The sequence below is a fragment of the Dendropsophus ebraccatus genome, chromosome 10, assembly GCF_027789765.1.
Source record: "Dendropsophus ebraccatus isolate aDenEbr1 chromosome 10, aDenEbr1.pat, whole genome shotgun sequence".
NCBI lineage: Eukaryota > Metazoa > Chordata > Amphibia > Anura > Hylidae > Dendropsophus > Dendropsophus ebraccatus.
This window is the reverse complement of record NC_091463.1, coordinates 91455278-91470683: the sequence shown is the minus strand read 5'-3', so window position 1 is coordinate 91470683 and position 15406 is coordinate 91455278. Positions and strand designations below refer to the sequence as shown.

Here is a 15406-nt window from a genome sequence, read left to right as displayed (position 1 = left end):
CTGCAAGTGGTATTGCCACTTGTACATTGTTATGGGGGCAGCCATCTTGCCTAGGCTGAAACCAATCAGATTCCACTTTTCATTCCTCCCAGACTCTTTGGAATCTGATTGGTTGCTAGGGGCAATGCTACTTTAAACCAGTTTGATAAATCTCCCCCATTACTTCTAAATAAATTCCTTGAGGGGTGTAGATGACAAAATACTGAGGGTCTGTACTGGTTCCTAAAGATATGATAGTCACCATGTTGGAAGTCTGTGGTTAGTTTCATAAAAATACTGACACATGGAAAGACCCTTCAAATAATGGGAGCCTCGTGGACACGGAGTGCTATAAGAGGTTTACATGACAAGTTCTGTCTTTATTGTTTCTCATACAATTAAATAACAGGGGGGGTTATGGGTAAATATACAGCAGCAGCAGGGGGGCTCCACTAGCATCCTCAGGATATGTCTTGTAAGAATGCGGCCACATAGACGCCAAGCCCCTCCTGCTATACACAACATGGACACTTGCACTCCACATACACACAGGCACAGGGGATACCGGCGGGACGCTCAGTAGTTGGTGAAGCGATAGTTGGGGTGCAGTTCGGCTTTCACGTCACACACCAGGCTCAGTAGTCTCCTCAGCACCACCTCTTTATTCTTCCCATGACTGCTTTGGACCATCTGGAGCGTGTGCCGGGTTCGGGCCTCAATCTCGGAGGAGAGGTCCCCCTGGGTGCCCAAGGCCTGTATGATCAAACAGAACATATATAATGGGAGACATAATAAGGTGACATCACAGAAATGGTGCTGTACTCAATGTCAGTCTGCCGCAGATAAAGCTGACAAAATAATATCTAGATAAGATAGGGCATGGCTCCTCCCAGGAATGGGTATCTCACCTGGACTTATTCTAACCCACCATATATACTACTCATACACCCACTAGCGGCTCAATGATATCGGTCTACGTACGGTGCGTTGCTGGCTCTGGAACTCCCGCTCTCTTTCTACCCGATATTGTTCGATCTCCACTTGGGCCTCCTCTTTTGCTTGCTTCAGCCTCCGGGCTTTACCTATAGGTGATAAACAGACATTAGATGTGATACTGCCATAGCAATGGATATACTAGGTATTGGTGCCTAGACGCATCCTAGGAGGGATCCAATAGGATTTCAATCGCCATGGTGAATACTTCATGTTGGCCATTTTATGTTCCTTGGAGGGCTTCCCAGCAAAATTGGGGTTTTACTTCCTTAAAGGAGAGGTCTGAATAGGGTAGAGGATTGGGTCCAACATCTGGCCCAGCAGCTGTCATTATTGATATTTTCTATATAAAGTGTACCAGTCATTTGGAATCAAATTCTGATATCTCAAGGAGAACACTGAGGCCCTGGACGATTAGGTGATCGAGCCAGGAGAAGCCTGTGCAGTGTCCCAGAACAACCCTTCTCATGCTCGCACTTGTATTATAACCAATCTGTTCTGGAAAGCTATGGTCCACTGCAAACTGCCTGTATTGTGTTACCCTTCTCAGTATTCAGATCTGCTATTCCATTCATTTATTGTATATCTATTCAGGTATTTATGTCGCCCCCCCAGTGTTCAAGTATGGTACTTCTCATCTATATTTCTCTGTGTATGTAGGGTCTCGAAACTCCTGTCCCTGGGCTTATTTCTTTGTCGGACCAGCTGTACATTATAATGTCGTCCTTTATTTTAATTGTCATTACAAAAAGAAAATAATTTGTGGAGTGACATTGAAAAAACACCTAAATAATATACAGCTGGCCCCTGGCACATATGGAGCGGCCTCAGCTCTGACCTGGCTTCACCTCCCCCTCTGCACTATTGATGTCGGTGTATGTAGAATTTGGGAAGAGGTTAATAAAGATGGCCATGGCCTATTGTACTGTCACTCGTGTCATTATTTATTTAGTTATTATATATAAGGGTGTAAAGTGATTCCCGTGTAATCCACAGGGATAGAGGTTGTAAAGAACATTGCCTGGACGCTGCATCTGTCCATAGTAATACATCAGTGCGGGGATGTGTGGCCCCCAGACCCCGGAGACAACTGAGATAACTGAGAGCCCAGTGGGGCCCCCGGCATCCCAGCTGTCACCTGCACGACCAATGGCACGTCATGGGGAAGCACTACTAGTAATGAAAGTATATGCATAGATAGGAGATTGATAGATAGATAGATAGATAGATAGATAGATAGATAGATAGATAGATAGATAGATCGATCGATAGATAGATAGGAGATAGATAGATCGATAGATAGATAGATAGGAGATAGATAGATAGATCGATAGATAGGAGATAGATAGGAGATAGATAGATAGATCGATAGATAGGAGATAGATAGGAGATAGATAGATAGATAGATAGATAGATAGATAGATAGATAGATAGATAGATAGATAGATAGATAAGAGATGTCTATGGGTTGTTAGATGGCTCTCCATGTTTGTAAACTGTGGATAGACATAGATATGGGATATAGATGTCAGTGTGTCTCTTACGTTTCCTGGCCTCTGACACCCTCTCGGCCGCTCTCTTCTCCGCCTGCAGCAGCTGTTGGATTCCCTGGGACTGGCTGGTCATGGTGTCACTGTAGTGATATATAATATAATATATACAGATCTTCTATCAGTCGGAGGCTTTGGGTATCAGTGTTTTTCTTGCCGTCCCTGTGTCCTCTGCTCTGACTGCAGTCACACACTCCTCCTCCTCTCCCTCCCCCCTCACTCCCTCCATCCTCAGCATCTTCTCCCTCCCCCATTACACATAGCTGTACCTCCTCCATCCTCAGCATCATCCTCTACATCCGGCTCCAGGTATCCCTCCACTGCTCCTCTCCTACATATAGGCGATGTTCCCACGTATAAACAGCGGCCGTTCTTTTCATAAAATGTACGGTGTGTGGACATATCCATAATGCAGAAAGATACAGACACAGATGGACCAGCCCCCGGGGTCACATATTTAATATCCAGCTGCATTACTGTTACATTCGCTATAGTTATATAATAATAGTTTGCACACACCCAAGCACCCCGGGGGGACACCCCAGGTCTATATACACTAATACCAATTTTGTGGGATTGATTTTCTTAAAATTGCTCAGAACTGAAGTGGATTCGATCATTGCCTCTAAATGGATGGGAAAATCTGAATAGACCGATGTACACAGATCAGCCATAACATTAAAACCAACTGCCTAACATTGTATAGTGTCCTTTTGTGGTATCATAACAGCCATTACCAGTCAGGTCCCAGATCTCTAATCCCTGTAATGTGTCCTCCTGACCCTGGACCCCATATCTCTGTCACACCCCCCCCCCCCACACACACACCTGGACCCCATATCCCTGTGATGTCTCCTGTGGTATCAGCATCCTGTAAGGTGTGAGGTGCCGACCCCATATCCCTGTGATGTCTCCTGTGGTATCAGCATCCTGTAGGGTGTAAGGACCCCATATCCCTGTGATGTCTCCTGTGGTATCAGCATCCTGTAAGGTGTGAGGTGCGGACCCCATATCCCTGTGATGTCTCCTGTGGTATCAGCATCCTGTAAGGTGTGAGGTGCGGACCCCATATCCCTGTGTTGTCTCCTGTGGTATCAGCATCCTGTAAGGTGTGAGGTGCGGACCCCATATCCCTGTGATGTCCCCTGTGGTATCAGCATCCTGTAAGGTGTGAGGACCCCATATCCCTGTGATGTCTCCTGTGGTATCAGCATCCTGTAAGGTGTGAGGTGCGGACCCCATATCCCTGTGATGTCTCCTGTGGTATCAGCATCCTGTAAGGTGTGAGGTGCGGACCCCATATCCCTGTGATGTCTCCTGTGGTATCAGCATCCTGTAGGGTGTGAGGTGCGGACCCCATATCCCTGTGATGTCTCCTGTGGTATCAGCATCCTGTAAGGTGTGAGGTGCGGACCCCATATCCCTGTGATGTCTCCTGTGGTATCAGCATCCTGTAAGGTGTGAGGACCCCATATCCCTGTGATATCCCCTGTGGTATCAGTATCCTGTAAGGTGTGAGGTGCGGACCCCATATCCCTTTAATGTCTCCTGTGGTATCAGCATCCTGTAAGGTGTAAGGTGTGGACCCCATATCCCTGTAATGTCTCCTGTGGTATCAGCATCCTGTAAGGTGGGAGGACCCCATATCCCTGTGATGTCTCCTGTGGTATCAGCATCCTTTAAGGTGTGAGGTGCGGACCCCATATCCCTGTGATGTCTCCTGTGGTATCAGCATCCTGTAGGGTGTGAGGTGCGGACCCCATATCCCTGTGATGTCTCCTGTGGTATCAGCATCCTGTAAGGTGTGAGGACCCCATATCCCTGTGATATCCCCTGTGGTATCAGCATCCTGTAAGGTGTGAGGACCCCATATCCCTGTGATGTCTCCTGTGGTATCAGCATCCTGTAAGGTGTGAGGACCCTATATCCCTGTGATATCCCCTGTGGTATCAGCATCCCGTAAGGTGTGAGGACCCCATATCCCTGTGATGTCTCCTGTGGTATCAGCATCCTGTAAGATGTGAGGACCCCATATCCCTGTGATGTCTCCTGTGGTATCAGCAGCACTGTAAGGTGTGAGGACCCCATATCCCTGTGATGTCTCCTGTGGTATCAGCATCCTGTAAGGTGTGAGGACCCCATATCCCTGTGATGTCTCCTGTGGTATCAGCATCCTGTAAGGTTTGAGGACCCCATATCCCTGTGATGTCTCCTGTGGTATCAGCATCCTGTAAGGTGTGAGGACCCCATATCCCTCTGATGTCTCCTGTGGTATTAGTATCCTGTAAGGTGTGAGGTGCAGACCCCATATCCCTGTGATGTCTCCTGTGGTATCAGCATCCTGTAAGGTGTGAGGACCCCATATCCCTGTGATGTCTCCTGTGCTATCAGCATCCTGTAAGGTGTGAGGTGCGGACCCCATATCCCTGTGATGTCTCCTGTGGTATCAGCATCCTGTAAGGTGTGAGGTGCGGACCCCATATCCCTGTGATGTCTCCTGTGGTATCACCATCCTGTAAGGTGTGAGGTGCAGACCCCATATCCCTGTGATGTCTCCTGTGGTATCAGCATCCTGTAAGGTGTGAGGACCCCATATCCCTGTGATGTCTCCTGTGGTATCAGCATCCTGTAAGGTGTGAGGTGCGGACCCCATATCCCTGTGATGCCTCCTGTGGTATCAGCATCCTGTAGGGTGTGAGGTGCGGACCCCATATCCCTGTGATGTCTCCTGTGGTATCAGCATCCTGTAAGGTGTGAGGTGCGGACCCCATATCCCTGTGATGTCTCCTGTGGTATCAGCATCCTGTAAGGTGTGAGGTGCGGACCCCATATCCCTGTGATGTCTCCTGTGGTATCAGCATCCTGTAAGGTGTGAGGTGCGGACCCCATATCCCTGTGATGTCTCCTGTGGTATCAGCATCCTGTAAGGTGTGAGGTGCGGACCCCATATCCCTGTGTTGTCTCCTGTGGTATCAGCATCCTGTAAGGTGTGAGGTGCGGACCCCATATCCCTGTGATGTCTCCTGTGGTATCAGCATCCTGTAAGGTATGAGGTGCGGACCCCATATCCCTGTGATGTCTCCTGTGGTATCAGCATCCTGTAAGGTGTGAGGTGCGGACCCCATATCCCTGTGATGTCTCCTGTGGTATCAGGATCCTGTAGGGTGTGAGGTGCGGACCCCATATCCCTGTGATGTCTCCTGTGGTATCAGCATCCTGTAAGGTGTGAGGACCCCATATCCCTGTGATGTCTCCTGTGATATCAGCATCCTGTAAGATGTGAGGTGCAAGTTCCATGGATGTGAATTGTTTTTCCAGCATATTTCACATTACTGTGTACAATGGTTGGTAGGTGGTCGGTGTCAGTAACATCCACCAGCGAAGAGGAGTCATCATGGGCGTCTGACCGGTCTGTGGCTACACCGTCCCATTCAGAGAACTTTCATGCACTCCCATGGAGCATAGCTCTATAATCTATGGACTTTTTCCTAGGAACACACAGCTGAGGCTGTCCTACCAAGGAGGCCTGGCACCTAAACAACTGTGTTAACGACAGAACAAAGCTCAGCACAACTGTGATTGAGGGATCGTGTGACTGATTGGTTTTCAGCTTTGTAATTTGCCTCAAGTTCTAGCATCACAGCTAAAGGTCCCTTAAAGGGTTTGTCCACTTTGTAGTAAAATGTTCAGAGTACAGGAATATAAAGTGTACTCCCTGCACTTACTGACAGCAGCCCCCTGTGTACTCCCTGTATATACTAAGAGCAACTCCCTGTGTACTCACTGTATATACTGACAGCAGCCCCCTGTGTACTCCCTGTATATACTAAGAGCAACTCCCTGTGTACTCACTGTATATACTGACAGCAGCTCCCTGTGTACTCACTGTATATACTAAGAGCAACTCCCTGTGTACTCCCTGTATATACTGACAGCAGCTCCCTGTGTACTCACTGTATATACTGACAGCAACTCCCTGTACATACCAAAAGCAGCTCCCTGTATATACTGACAGCAGCTCCCTGTACTCACTGTATATACTGACAGCAGCTCCCTGTGTACTCACTGTATATACTGACAGCAGCTCCCTGTGTACTCACTGTATATACTGACAGCAGCTCCCTGTGTACTCACTGTATATACTGACAGCAACTCCCTGTACTCCCTACACTTACTTACAGCAGCTCCCTGTATATACTGACAGCAGCTCCCTGTGTACTCACTGTATATACTGACAGCAGCTCCCTGTGTACTCACTGTATATACTGACAGCAGCTCCCTGTGTCCTACTTGTAAATACTGACAGCAGCTCCCTGTGTACCCTATAGAGTTAACATCAATCACCCCTCCTCCAGGCTGTGCCGTCCTGCTCTGTGGCGATTCTGTCCATAAGATGGCCGAGCATGAAGGAAATGATCTGGATGACGACTACTCACTAGTCAGACTGCTCAATCCACAGGGCAAAAAAAAAAAAAACAATAGAATAAATTAATTTCAAAATAATTTATTAAGTAGAAATCTATATACTTTTTGGCTTAGAGGCGGAGTCCGCTCCATATCTGTATCAATATTTTCCAGTATGTGACCTGTAAACTTGTGTAATTCATTACCATTTGCCCACAAAAAGCAATGGTCTCCAACATGTGGCTCTAGTTTCTTCGAAATTACAACTCCCAGTATGCCTTACCGACTGCTGGGACATGGTGGGTGCTGTAGTTTCGCAACAGCGGGAGAGCCACGGGCTGGAAACGTAGAATAGCAATTAAATATAGCTTAACATATGCATTTATACTCATATAAGGCAGTAAGAACTCTCCACATTTCAGTAATATACAGATGTAGCAGATCCAAATATTTTACAAAGTGATGAATTTCCCTAGAAATGAGATGATAAAGGTGACCGCGCTGATCTCCATCTGTGGCCATAAATCACTGTTCACATACATTTTCAATCTCTGACTCGCACCCCATGGTTGCGGCAATGTTAATCTGTATATTAGATACACAGTCTGTGTCCTCATTCATTATAGCGATCAAATAAGATTCCAACCCGCAAAAAAGTGTGAAGTATAATTGGTGAAAAAAATTCCAAATCCAACATAAAGGAGACCACGGAGTCACCATATGAAGGGCTCTCCCAGTGGCTTTTATGGGGCCAACTTGGCACCAGGAACCTGGTAGTCACAAGAAACAGTGGTTAGCTAAAGCAGACAATCCCTTTAATGTGATCTCTTACGAAGAGAGATCATAGGAGCGAACTCAAGAAAAATCTTCTCGAGTCCGTCCGTCTCCTCCTCCAGGGGGTCAGATGTTGCCGTATAGATTGACTTTCACCATAGCGATGGACTCTGTGATGTCTTGTCTTCCTTTCTCGTAGATGATATAGAGGTTCTCGCTGTCCTCAATGTGACGGGACAAGGTGGTGAGGCTGGAGTAGCCGCTGGCTCCTGGCCAGATCTGGATGGAGTTCTGTTCCCAAGAGTCCCCAGAATTGAAGCTCCAGCGAAGAGTGAGGTTGACTCCTGAGGAGAAGGGACAAGAAGAACGTAAGAAATAATGGGGCCGCAGGAGGATCCTGGGGGCACAGGTTTGGGGTATGCCACTCAGGTAAAACCAACAGTTCCCCTCAGGAGACTAACAATTAATTCCATACATGTCATTACCTTATCAGTCTCCTTCCCCCAGTTCTGAACTGCTGCAAAAAACTGTGTGTGATCTTTTCTCTTTGTCTCCCCCCTCCCATCCGAGACTGCTCATGTAAACAGCATTCCTGGCCGGCTGTCTCCGCACTCTGTAATGCTGGGAGGGATAATCACAGTGAGGTCACCAGCAACTTGACCTGAGTTAATCCTCCGGGCATTAGAGAGTGCAGAGACAACCAAAAAGGGATGCTGATTACATGAGCCGTCTTGGAAAGGAGAAGGGAGGAGGAGGAGGAGGGGGAGGAGTGACGGAGTGAACTGCTCACACACATTTTTCTGCAGCAAAAAGCAGCAGGCTCAGAACTGGGGGAGGGAGACTGAATAGATAAAAAACAAGTATGGAAGGAATGGTTAGTCTCCAAGAAGGGGGATGACTCAACATATATTTTACTTGAGTGGTATATCCCTTTAAGGAGATGCACGGTGGATGCATGCAACAATCCTATTATAAATGAGACATTTACAGACAGCTGTGGTGATAGATAGAGATATATATATATATATATATATATATATATATATATATACATATACACACACACACTCACCGGCCACTTTATTAGGTACACCTGTCTAACTGCACGTTACCACTTAATTTCTAATCAGCCAATCACATGGCGGCAACTCAGTGCATTTAGGCATGTAGACATGGTCAAGACAATCTCCTGCAGTTCAAACAGAGCATCAGTATGGGGAAGAAAGGTGATTTGAGGGCCTTTGAACGTGGCATGGTTGTTGGTGCCAGAAGGGCTGGTCTGAGTATTTCAGAAACTGCTGATCTACTGGGATTTTCACGCACAACCATCTCTAGGGTTTACAGAGAATGGTCCGAAAAAGAAAAAACATGCAGTGAGCGGCAGTTCTGTGGGCGGAAATGCCTTGTTGATGCCAGAGGTCAGAGGAGAATGGGCAGACTGGTTCGAGCTGATAGAAAGGCAACAGTGACTCAAATAGCCAACAGTTACAACCAAGGTAGGCAGAAGAGCATCTCTGAACGCACAGTACGTCCAACTTTGAGGCAGATGGGCTACAGCAGCAGAAGACCACACCGGGTGCCACTCCGCTCAGCTAAGAACAGGAAACTGAGGCTACAATTTGCACAAGCTCATCGAAATTGGACAGTAGAAGATTGGAAAAACGTTGCCTGGTCTGATGAGTCTCGATTTCTGCTGCGACATTCGGATGGTAGGGTCAGAATTTGGCGTCAACAACATGAAAGCATGGATCCATCCTGCCTTGTATCAACGGTTCAGGCTGGTGGTGGTGGTGTCATGGTGTGGGGAATATTTTCTTGGCACTCTTTGGGCCCCTTGGTACCAATTGAGCATCATTGCAATACCACAGCCTACCTGAGTATTGTTGCTGACCATGTCCATCCCTTTATGACCACAATGTACCCAACATCTGATGGCTACTTTCAGCAGGATAATGCGCCATGTCATAAAGCTAGAATCATCTCAGACTGGTTTCTTGAACATGACAATGAGGTCACTGTACTCCAATGGCCTCCACAGTCACCAGATCTCAATCCAATAGAGCATCTTTGGGATGTGGTGGAACGGGAGATTGGCATCATGGATGTGCAGCCGACAAATCTGCGGCAACTGTGTGATGCCATCATGTCAATATGGACCAAAATCTCTGAGGAATGCTTCCAGCACCTTGTTGTATCTATGCCACCAAGAATTGAGGCAGTTCTGAAGGCAAAAGGGGGTCCAACCCATTACTAGCATGGTGTACCTAATAAAGTGGCCGGTGAGTATATATATATATATATATATATATATATATATATATATATATATATATATATATATATATATATATATATATATATATATATATATATATATATATATATATATATATATACACTTCTATAAAACTTCCACCAAAACATGGCGACTGAAAATCTTACTGTGTGCCTGGTTAGCTGGGTTGACAAAGTAGGTGATTCCGCCCTTGTATAAAGCGCCGGCGGCCACCGCTGGGTCCGGTAAGCCCTCATCGAAACGAACATTCTCCAGAGGAAGCGTATCACAGCCGTCGGTGGAGAGGGCCACAATGCGGCAGCGGCAGTGATAGAAGTACTGGTTCCTGGCGTTAATGACCACGGTGCCATCTGGGAGTTCATAGGGCTGTACGGAGAGAAGAGGAGGCAGTCAGAGGAAGCAGAGAGGACTGTGGGTAACATATAGCCAGTATCTCCGAGCCGCTTACCTGACACTCGTCCGGGCTGAAGTCTCCCAGTCGCTTCTGTTTTTTAAATGGAAGCCCCTCCAGATTTCCACCCTTCTTCCAGCTATTCCCATGGTCGTCACTTAATAGACAGAAGATCCCGTCCTCATCCAACGTCCCGTGACCGCAGACAATCAGACGCCCCTTCATCGGGGAAATCTTTTTCTGTTAAGAAAGAATTAAGGAGAGTTTGTATTAGTCACAGATCCCATAAGTGTCCTGATGTCTGCACCTAACGTCTTACACCCTCTCTCACACATAACTGGCAGACATAGCTTTCAGGCAAGTACTAGTCAGCCATCTTAGATATACGGCCAGCATTACAGAGTCTCCCCTCACCTGGATTCCATACCCTGGACCAGGGGCAAACATTTGGGTACCGATCTCATGGGAGATGTTCCTTGGAATGCTCCAGGTGACGCCATCATCCGAGCTGTTAGTCACCATGACGCTGGCAACTCCGCACTGCAGGTAGTGGGCACAGAGAGAGTACACCAGGAATATATTCTTGGTCTCATCATCCACCACCACAGCGCCGAGATTGAGTCCGTCTGGAGCCGTCCCATCATCCACAATGAAGGCGGTCGGGCCCCAGGTGTAACCTGCAGACGCAGCAAATATTTCACCATTTATACACCAGTTGTAGTGGCTAATGTGATGTAGCAGAGGTGTATAATATTAACCGTGAGTGTCAGGTAATAGTGAGTGTGATTTCCCCTCGGCGGTTCCCGCCTTACCTCCATCATGTGACCGCCGGGTGGCGATGAACTTTGCCCCCATGTCAGAGGCAGAATGCTTCCGAGCTTCAGAAAATGCAAGAAGATGCCCCCGAGGGGTGTAGGTGATCAAGGGAATCCGGTACGTGTCCACCTCCCCGATCATTCTCCCGCTGACCCACAACAACTGCTCCATAGTGATGACTGGGGAGACCTGCGGGCACAAGAAGAAAGAGCGGGGCATCGTGATATAGAGTTATAATCCTTCATTTGGCATCAAGGCTGGAAGGTGCCCTAGGGAAAAATAATAACATCATGTGACTGGTGTGTACCCCCCCCCCAATAATGTATCCAACTGTATCTCATCTTGTATCCAGGCTAGAGGAGCCCAACTGTATCTCATCTTGTATCCAGGCTAGAGGTGCCCAACTGTATCTCATCTTGTATCCAGGCTAGAGGAGCCCAACTGTATCTCATCTTGTATCCAGGCTAGAGGTGCCCAACTGTATCTCATCTTGTATCCAGGCTAGAGGTGCCCAACTGTATCTCATCTTGTATCCAGGCTGGAGGAGCCCAACTGTATCTCATCTTGTATCCAGGCTGGAGGAGCCCAACTGTATCTCATCTTGTATCCAGGCTAGAGGTGCCCAACTGTATCTCATCCTGTATCCAGACTAGAAGTGCCCAACCGTATCTCATCTTGTATGTAGACTAGAGGTATCCAACCATATCTCATCTTCTATTCGGGTACAGGTATCCAACTGTATCTCATCTTGTATCCAATCTAGAGGGTGCCCTATGGGGTCCTAGAGAGCTTCTGCACAATTGGGGCATAGAGGCGGCTGGCACTATAGAGGTTGGCACACAGTGACTGGCAGCAGGTCAGGAGGAGGCGCCATGGTTGGACTAGATAAACCGGTGTAGCGGCTCAGTCTCTGAGTCTCCATTCCCCGTATGGAGGAGCTGAGGGTGCGGCGCGGCGCATGACGGAGGAGCTGAGGGTGCGGCGCGGCGCATGACGGAGGAGCTGGGGGTGCGGCGCATGACGGAGGAGCTGAGGGTGCGGCGCATGACGGAGGAGCTGAGGGTGCGGCGCATGACGGAGGAGCTGAGGGTGCGGCGCATGACGGAGGAGCTGAGGGTGCGGCGCATGACGGAGGAGCTGAGGGTGCGGCGCGGCGCATGACGGAGGAGCTGAGGGTGCGGCGCATGACGGAGGAGCTGAGGGTGCGGCGCGGCGCATGACGGAGGAGCTGAGGGTGCGGCGCGGCGCATGACGGAGGAGCTGAGGGTGCGGCGCGGCGCATGACGGAGGAGCTGAGGGTGCGGCACATGACGGAGGAGCTGAGGGCGCGGCGCATGACGGAGGAGCTGAGGGTGCGGCGCGGCGCATGACGGAGGAGCTGAGGGTGCGGCGCGGCGCATGACGGAGGAGCTGAGGGTGCGGCGCATGACGGAGGAGCTGAGGGCGCGGCGCATGACGGAGGAGCTGAGGGTGCGGCGCATGACGGAGGAGCTGAGGGTGCGGCGCGGCGCATGACGGAGGAGCTGAGGGTGCGGCGCGGCGCATGACGGAGGAGCTGAGGGTGCGGCGCGGCGCATGACGGAGGAGCTGAGGGTGCGGCGCCGCGCATGACGGAGGAGCTGAGGGTGCGGCGCCGCGCATGACGGAGGAGCTGAGGGTGCGGCGCCGCGCATGACGGAGGAGCTGAGGGTGCGGCGCCGCGCATGACGGAGGAGCTGAGGGTGCGGCGCGGCGCATGACGGAGGAGCTGAGGGTGCGGCGCGGCGCATGACGGAGGAGCTGAGGGTGCGGCGCGGCGCATGACGGAGGAGCTGAGGGTGCGGCGCGGCGCATGACGGAGGAGCTGAGGGTGCGGCGCGGCGTATGACGGAGGAGCTGAGGGTGCGGCGCATGACGGAGGAGCTGAGGGTGCGGCGCAGTGTATCAGATGATCAGGCCCCTTATCACTGTGTCTAACCGTCACATCAGACACCACACAGCAGCATCCTCCACAGCCGGACGTGGCGTATTAACCCTCTGTGTGCTGCAGCAGGCACTCAGGACATGCTGGGAGTAGTAGTTACACCACAGCCAGCGTCTGCAGATCATTGCACTAACACCTCGCTGGTCTGTAGGGCTTATACATACATATCAGGCACTGCAGCACGTATACAGGGCTGAGGGTCTGCTGCAATGTATCAGCTGCAGTACACAGCGCTATGTGAAGGGATTGCCATGTAAGCAGTTGTATTTTATGTTTACGTCACTGAGCTGGCGTCTCCCTTTACGGCTTCTCTTACCTCAGTTAGGGGGGCACAGGCGCCCATGTTCACCAGGGTTATCACCAGCAGCGCTATAGAGAGGCGGCAGCCGGGTATAACGCCGTCCATAGTGAGCGCTGTCACCGTGTCCTTCCTCTATAGCAGCAGCAGCTCAACGGACATCAGACCGCAGACTACCGGAGCCGCAGCTTCCTCCCCAACAGCGAGGTCACATGACCAGCTCTGGGTCAGCTGACGGCTTCCTGGTAAAGCACATGACACTTCCTGATTGGCTGAAGGACCAGTGTGACGTCACGTGACCCGCTTCTATGTGTGGTCTGCTGTGGTAGAGAGGAGGGGGCAGGGAGTAGGGATAGATGTGAGATGCTCTGCAGGTAGTCGGGGTGCACTGTCCTGATGGATATGAGATGCTCTACAAGGAGTGAGGACTCTGTCCTAATAGATATGAGATGCTCTGCAGGGACTGGGGACTCGGGGTGCACTGTCCTCATAGGAAGGAGATGCTCTGCAGGGACTTGGGTTTCTGGCTGCACTATCCTCATAGGAATAAGATGCTCTGCAGGGACTGGGTGCTTTGTCCTCATAGGAATGAGATGTTCTGCAGGGACTTGGGTTTCTGGCTGCACTGTCCTCACAGATATGAGATGCTCTGCAGGCACTGGGGACTCTGGGGGCACTGTCCTCATAGGAATGAGATGCTCTGCAGGGACTTGGGTTTCTGGCTGCACTGTCCTCATAGGAATGAGATGCTCTGCAGGGACTGGGGGCACTGTCCTTATAGGAATGAGATGCTGTGCCCTCATAGATATGAGATGCTCTGCAGGGAGTGGGGACTCTGGGTGCACTGTCCTCACAGATATGAGATGCTCTGCAGGCACTGGGGGCACTGTCCTCATAGATATGAGATGCTCTGCAGGGACTGGGGAGAACTGTCCTTATAGGAATGAGATGCCCTGCAGGGTCTGGGAGCACTGTCCTTATAGGAATGAGATGCTGTGCAGGGACTGGGGACTCTGGGGTGCACGGTCCTCATAGATGTGAGATGCTCTGCAGGGAGTGGGGACTCATAGGAATGAGATACTCTGCAGGGACTATGGACTCTAGGTTCAGTAGCCTCATAGAAATGAGATGCTATGCATGGACCGGGGGCTCTGGGTGCACTGTCCTTATAGGAAAGAGATGCTCTGCAGGATTGGGGGCTCTGGGCAGGGGCGTAGCTAGGATTTATGGGGCCTGTACAGGCCCCTCCTCCCCTACACAAACTACTGCATATATAAATATTCGGTAATGGGGCCAAAAAATAACATCTCTTGTGGCCGGAGGCAGAATCCTGGCTGCAGCTACAACAGTGACTGGCAGAGCAGAGAGCCAATGGCTACTTGATCTGTCAGTCCACTGTATTTAACTATAAGGGCCCATTAGGAGCCTAATGGTTATATACATAGGTGCAGGAGTAGAATACCTTCTGCTTAACCCCTTATGTACTGCAGTGTGTAAGTGATACAAACCTCACTTACATGGGACAACACAAAAAGAGTTAAAAACAGAAGACAAGGAGCACTCTACTTCACTGCTCATGCACTGATAACCTCTGCAGAAGCTTTGCAGAACAGTGGCCAGATGTTATCATTGAAGCAGAAATCTCCTTGTCTTCTGCTTATTAACCCTTTCTTGTGTTGCAGCATGTAAGTGAACACTGAGTCACTTACACACAGCAGTATATAAAGGGTTAAGCAGAGGGACACAAGATGGTTCTTACCTTCCCCATGCATCCCCAGGCCCCATAGCAGCTGCCTGCCCTGCCTCTATGGTAGCTACGCCATTGGCTCTGGATACACTGCCCTTATAGGAATCATACAGCACTGTACCCGTATGATCGTGCATGTGTGTAGAGGAGCGCTCTGATGCTACTAGGGATGGGGAATCTGTGAAGCTCCAGTTG

The 15406-nt window shown here is 49.7% G+C and overlaps 2 protein-coding genes across 2 annotated transcripts; both read right to left on the bottom strand.

Annotated features, from left to right (window-relative positions):
• Positions 1-172: 172 nt before the first annotated feature.
• Positions 173-2697, bottom strand: ATP6V1G2 (ATPase H+ transporting V1 subunit G2). Its single transcript, XM_069942824.1, has 3 exons — positions 2517-2697; positions 961-1061; positions 173-732 (listed from the first exon to the last, which is right to left on the bottom strand). The coding sequence occupies exons 1-3, from the start codon at positions 2596-2598 to the stop codon at positions 556-558; spliced, it is 360 nt and encodes a 119-aa protein (XP_069798925.1). The 5' UTR covers positions 2599-2697; the 3' UTR covers positions 173-555.
• A 4315-nt stretch (positions 2698-7012) lies between these two features.
• Positions 7013-13691, bottom strand: NEU1 (neuraminidase 1). Its single transcript, XM_069942823.1, has 6 exons — positions 13483-13691; positions 11200-11392; positions 10802-11064; positions 10445-10627; positions 10143-10362; positions 7013-8044 (listed from the first exon to the last, which is right to left on the bottom strand). The coding sequence occupies exons 1-6, from the start codon at positions 13570-13572 to the stop codon at positions 7827-7829; spliced, it is 1167 nt and encodes a 388-aa protein (XP_069798924.1). The 5' UTR covers positions 13573-13691; the 3' UTR covers positions 7013-7826.
• Positions 13692-15406: the final 1715 nt, after the last annotated feature.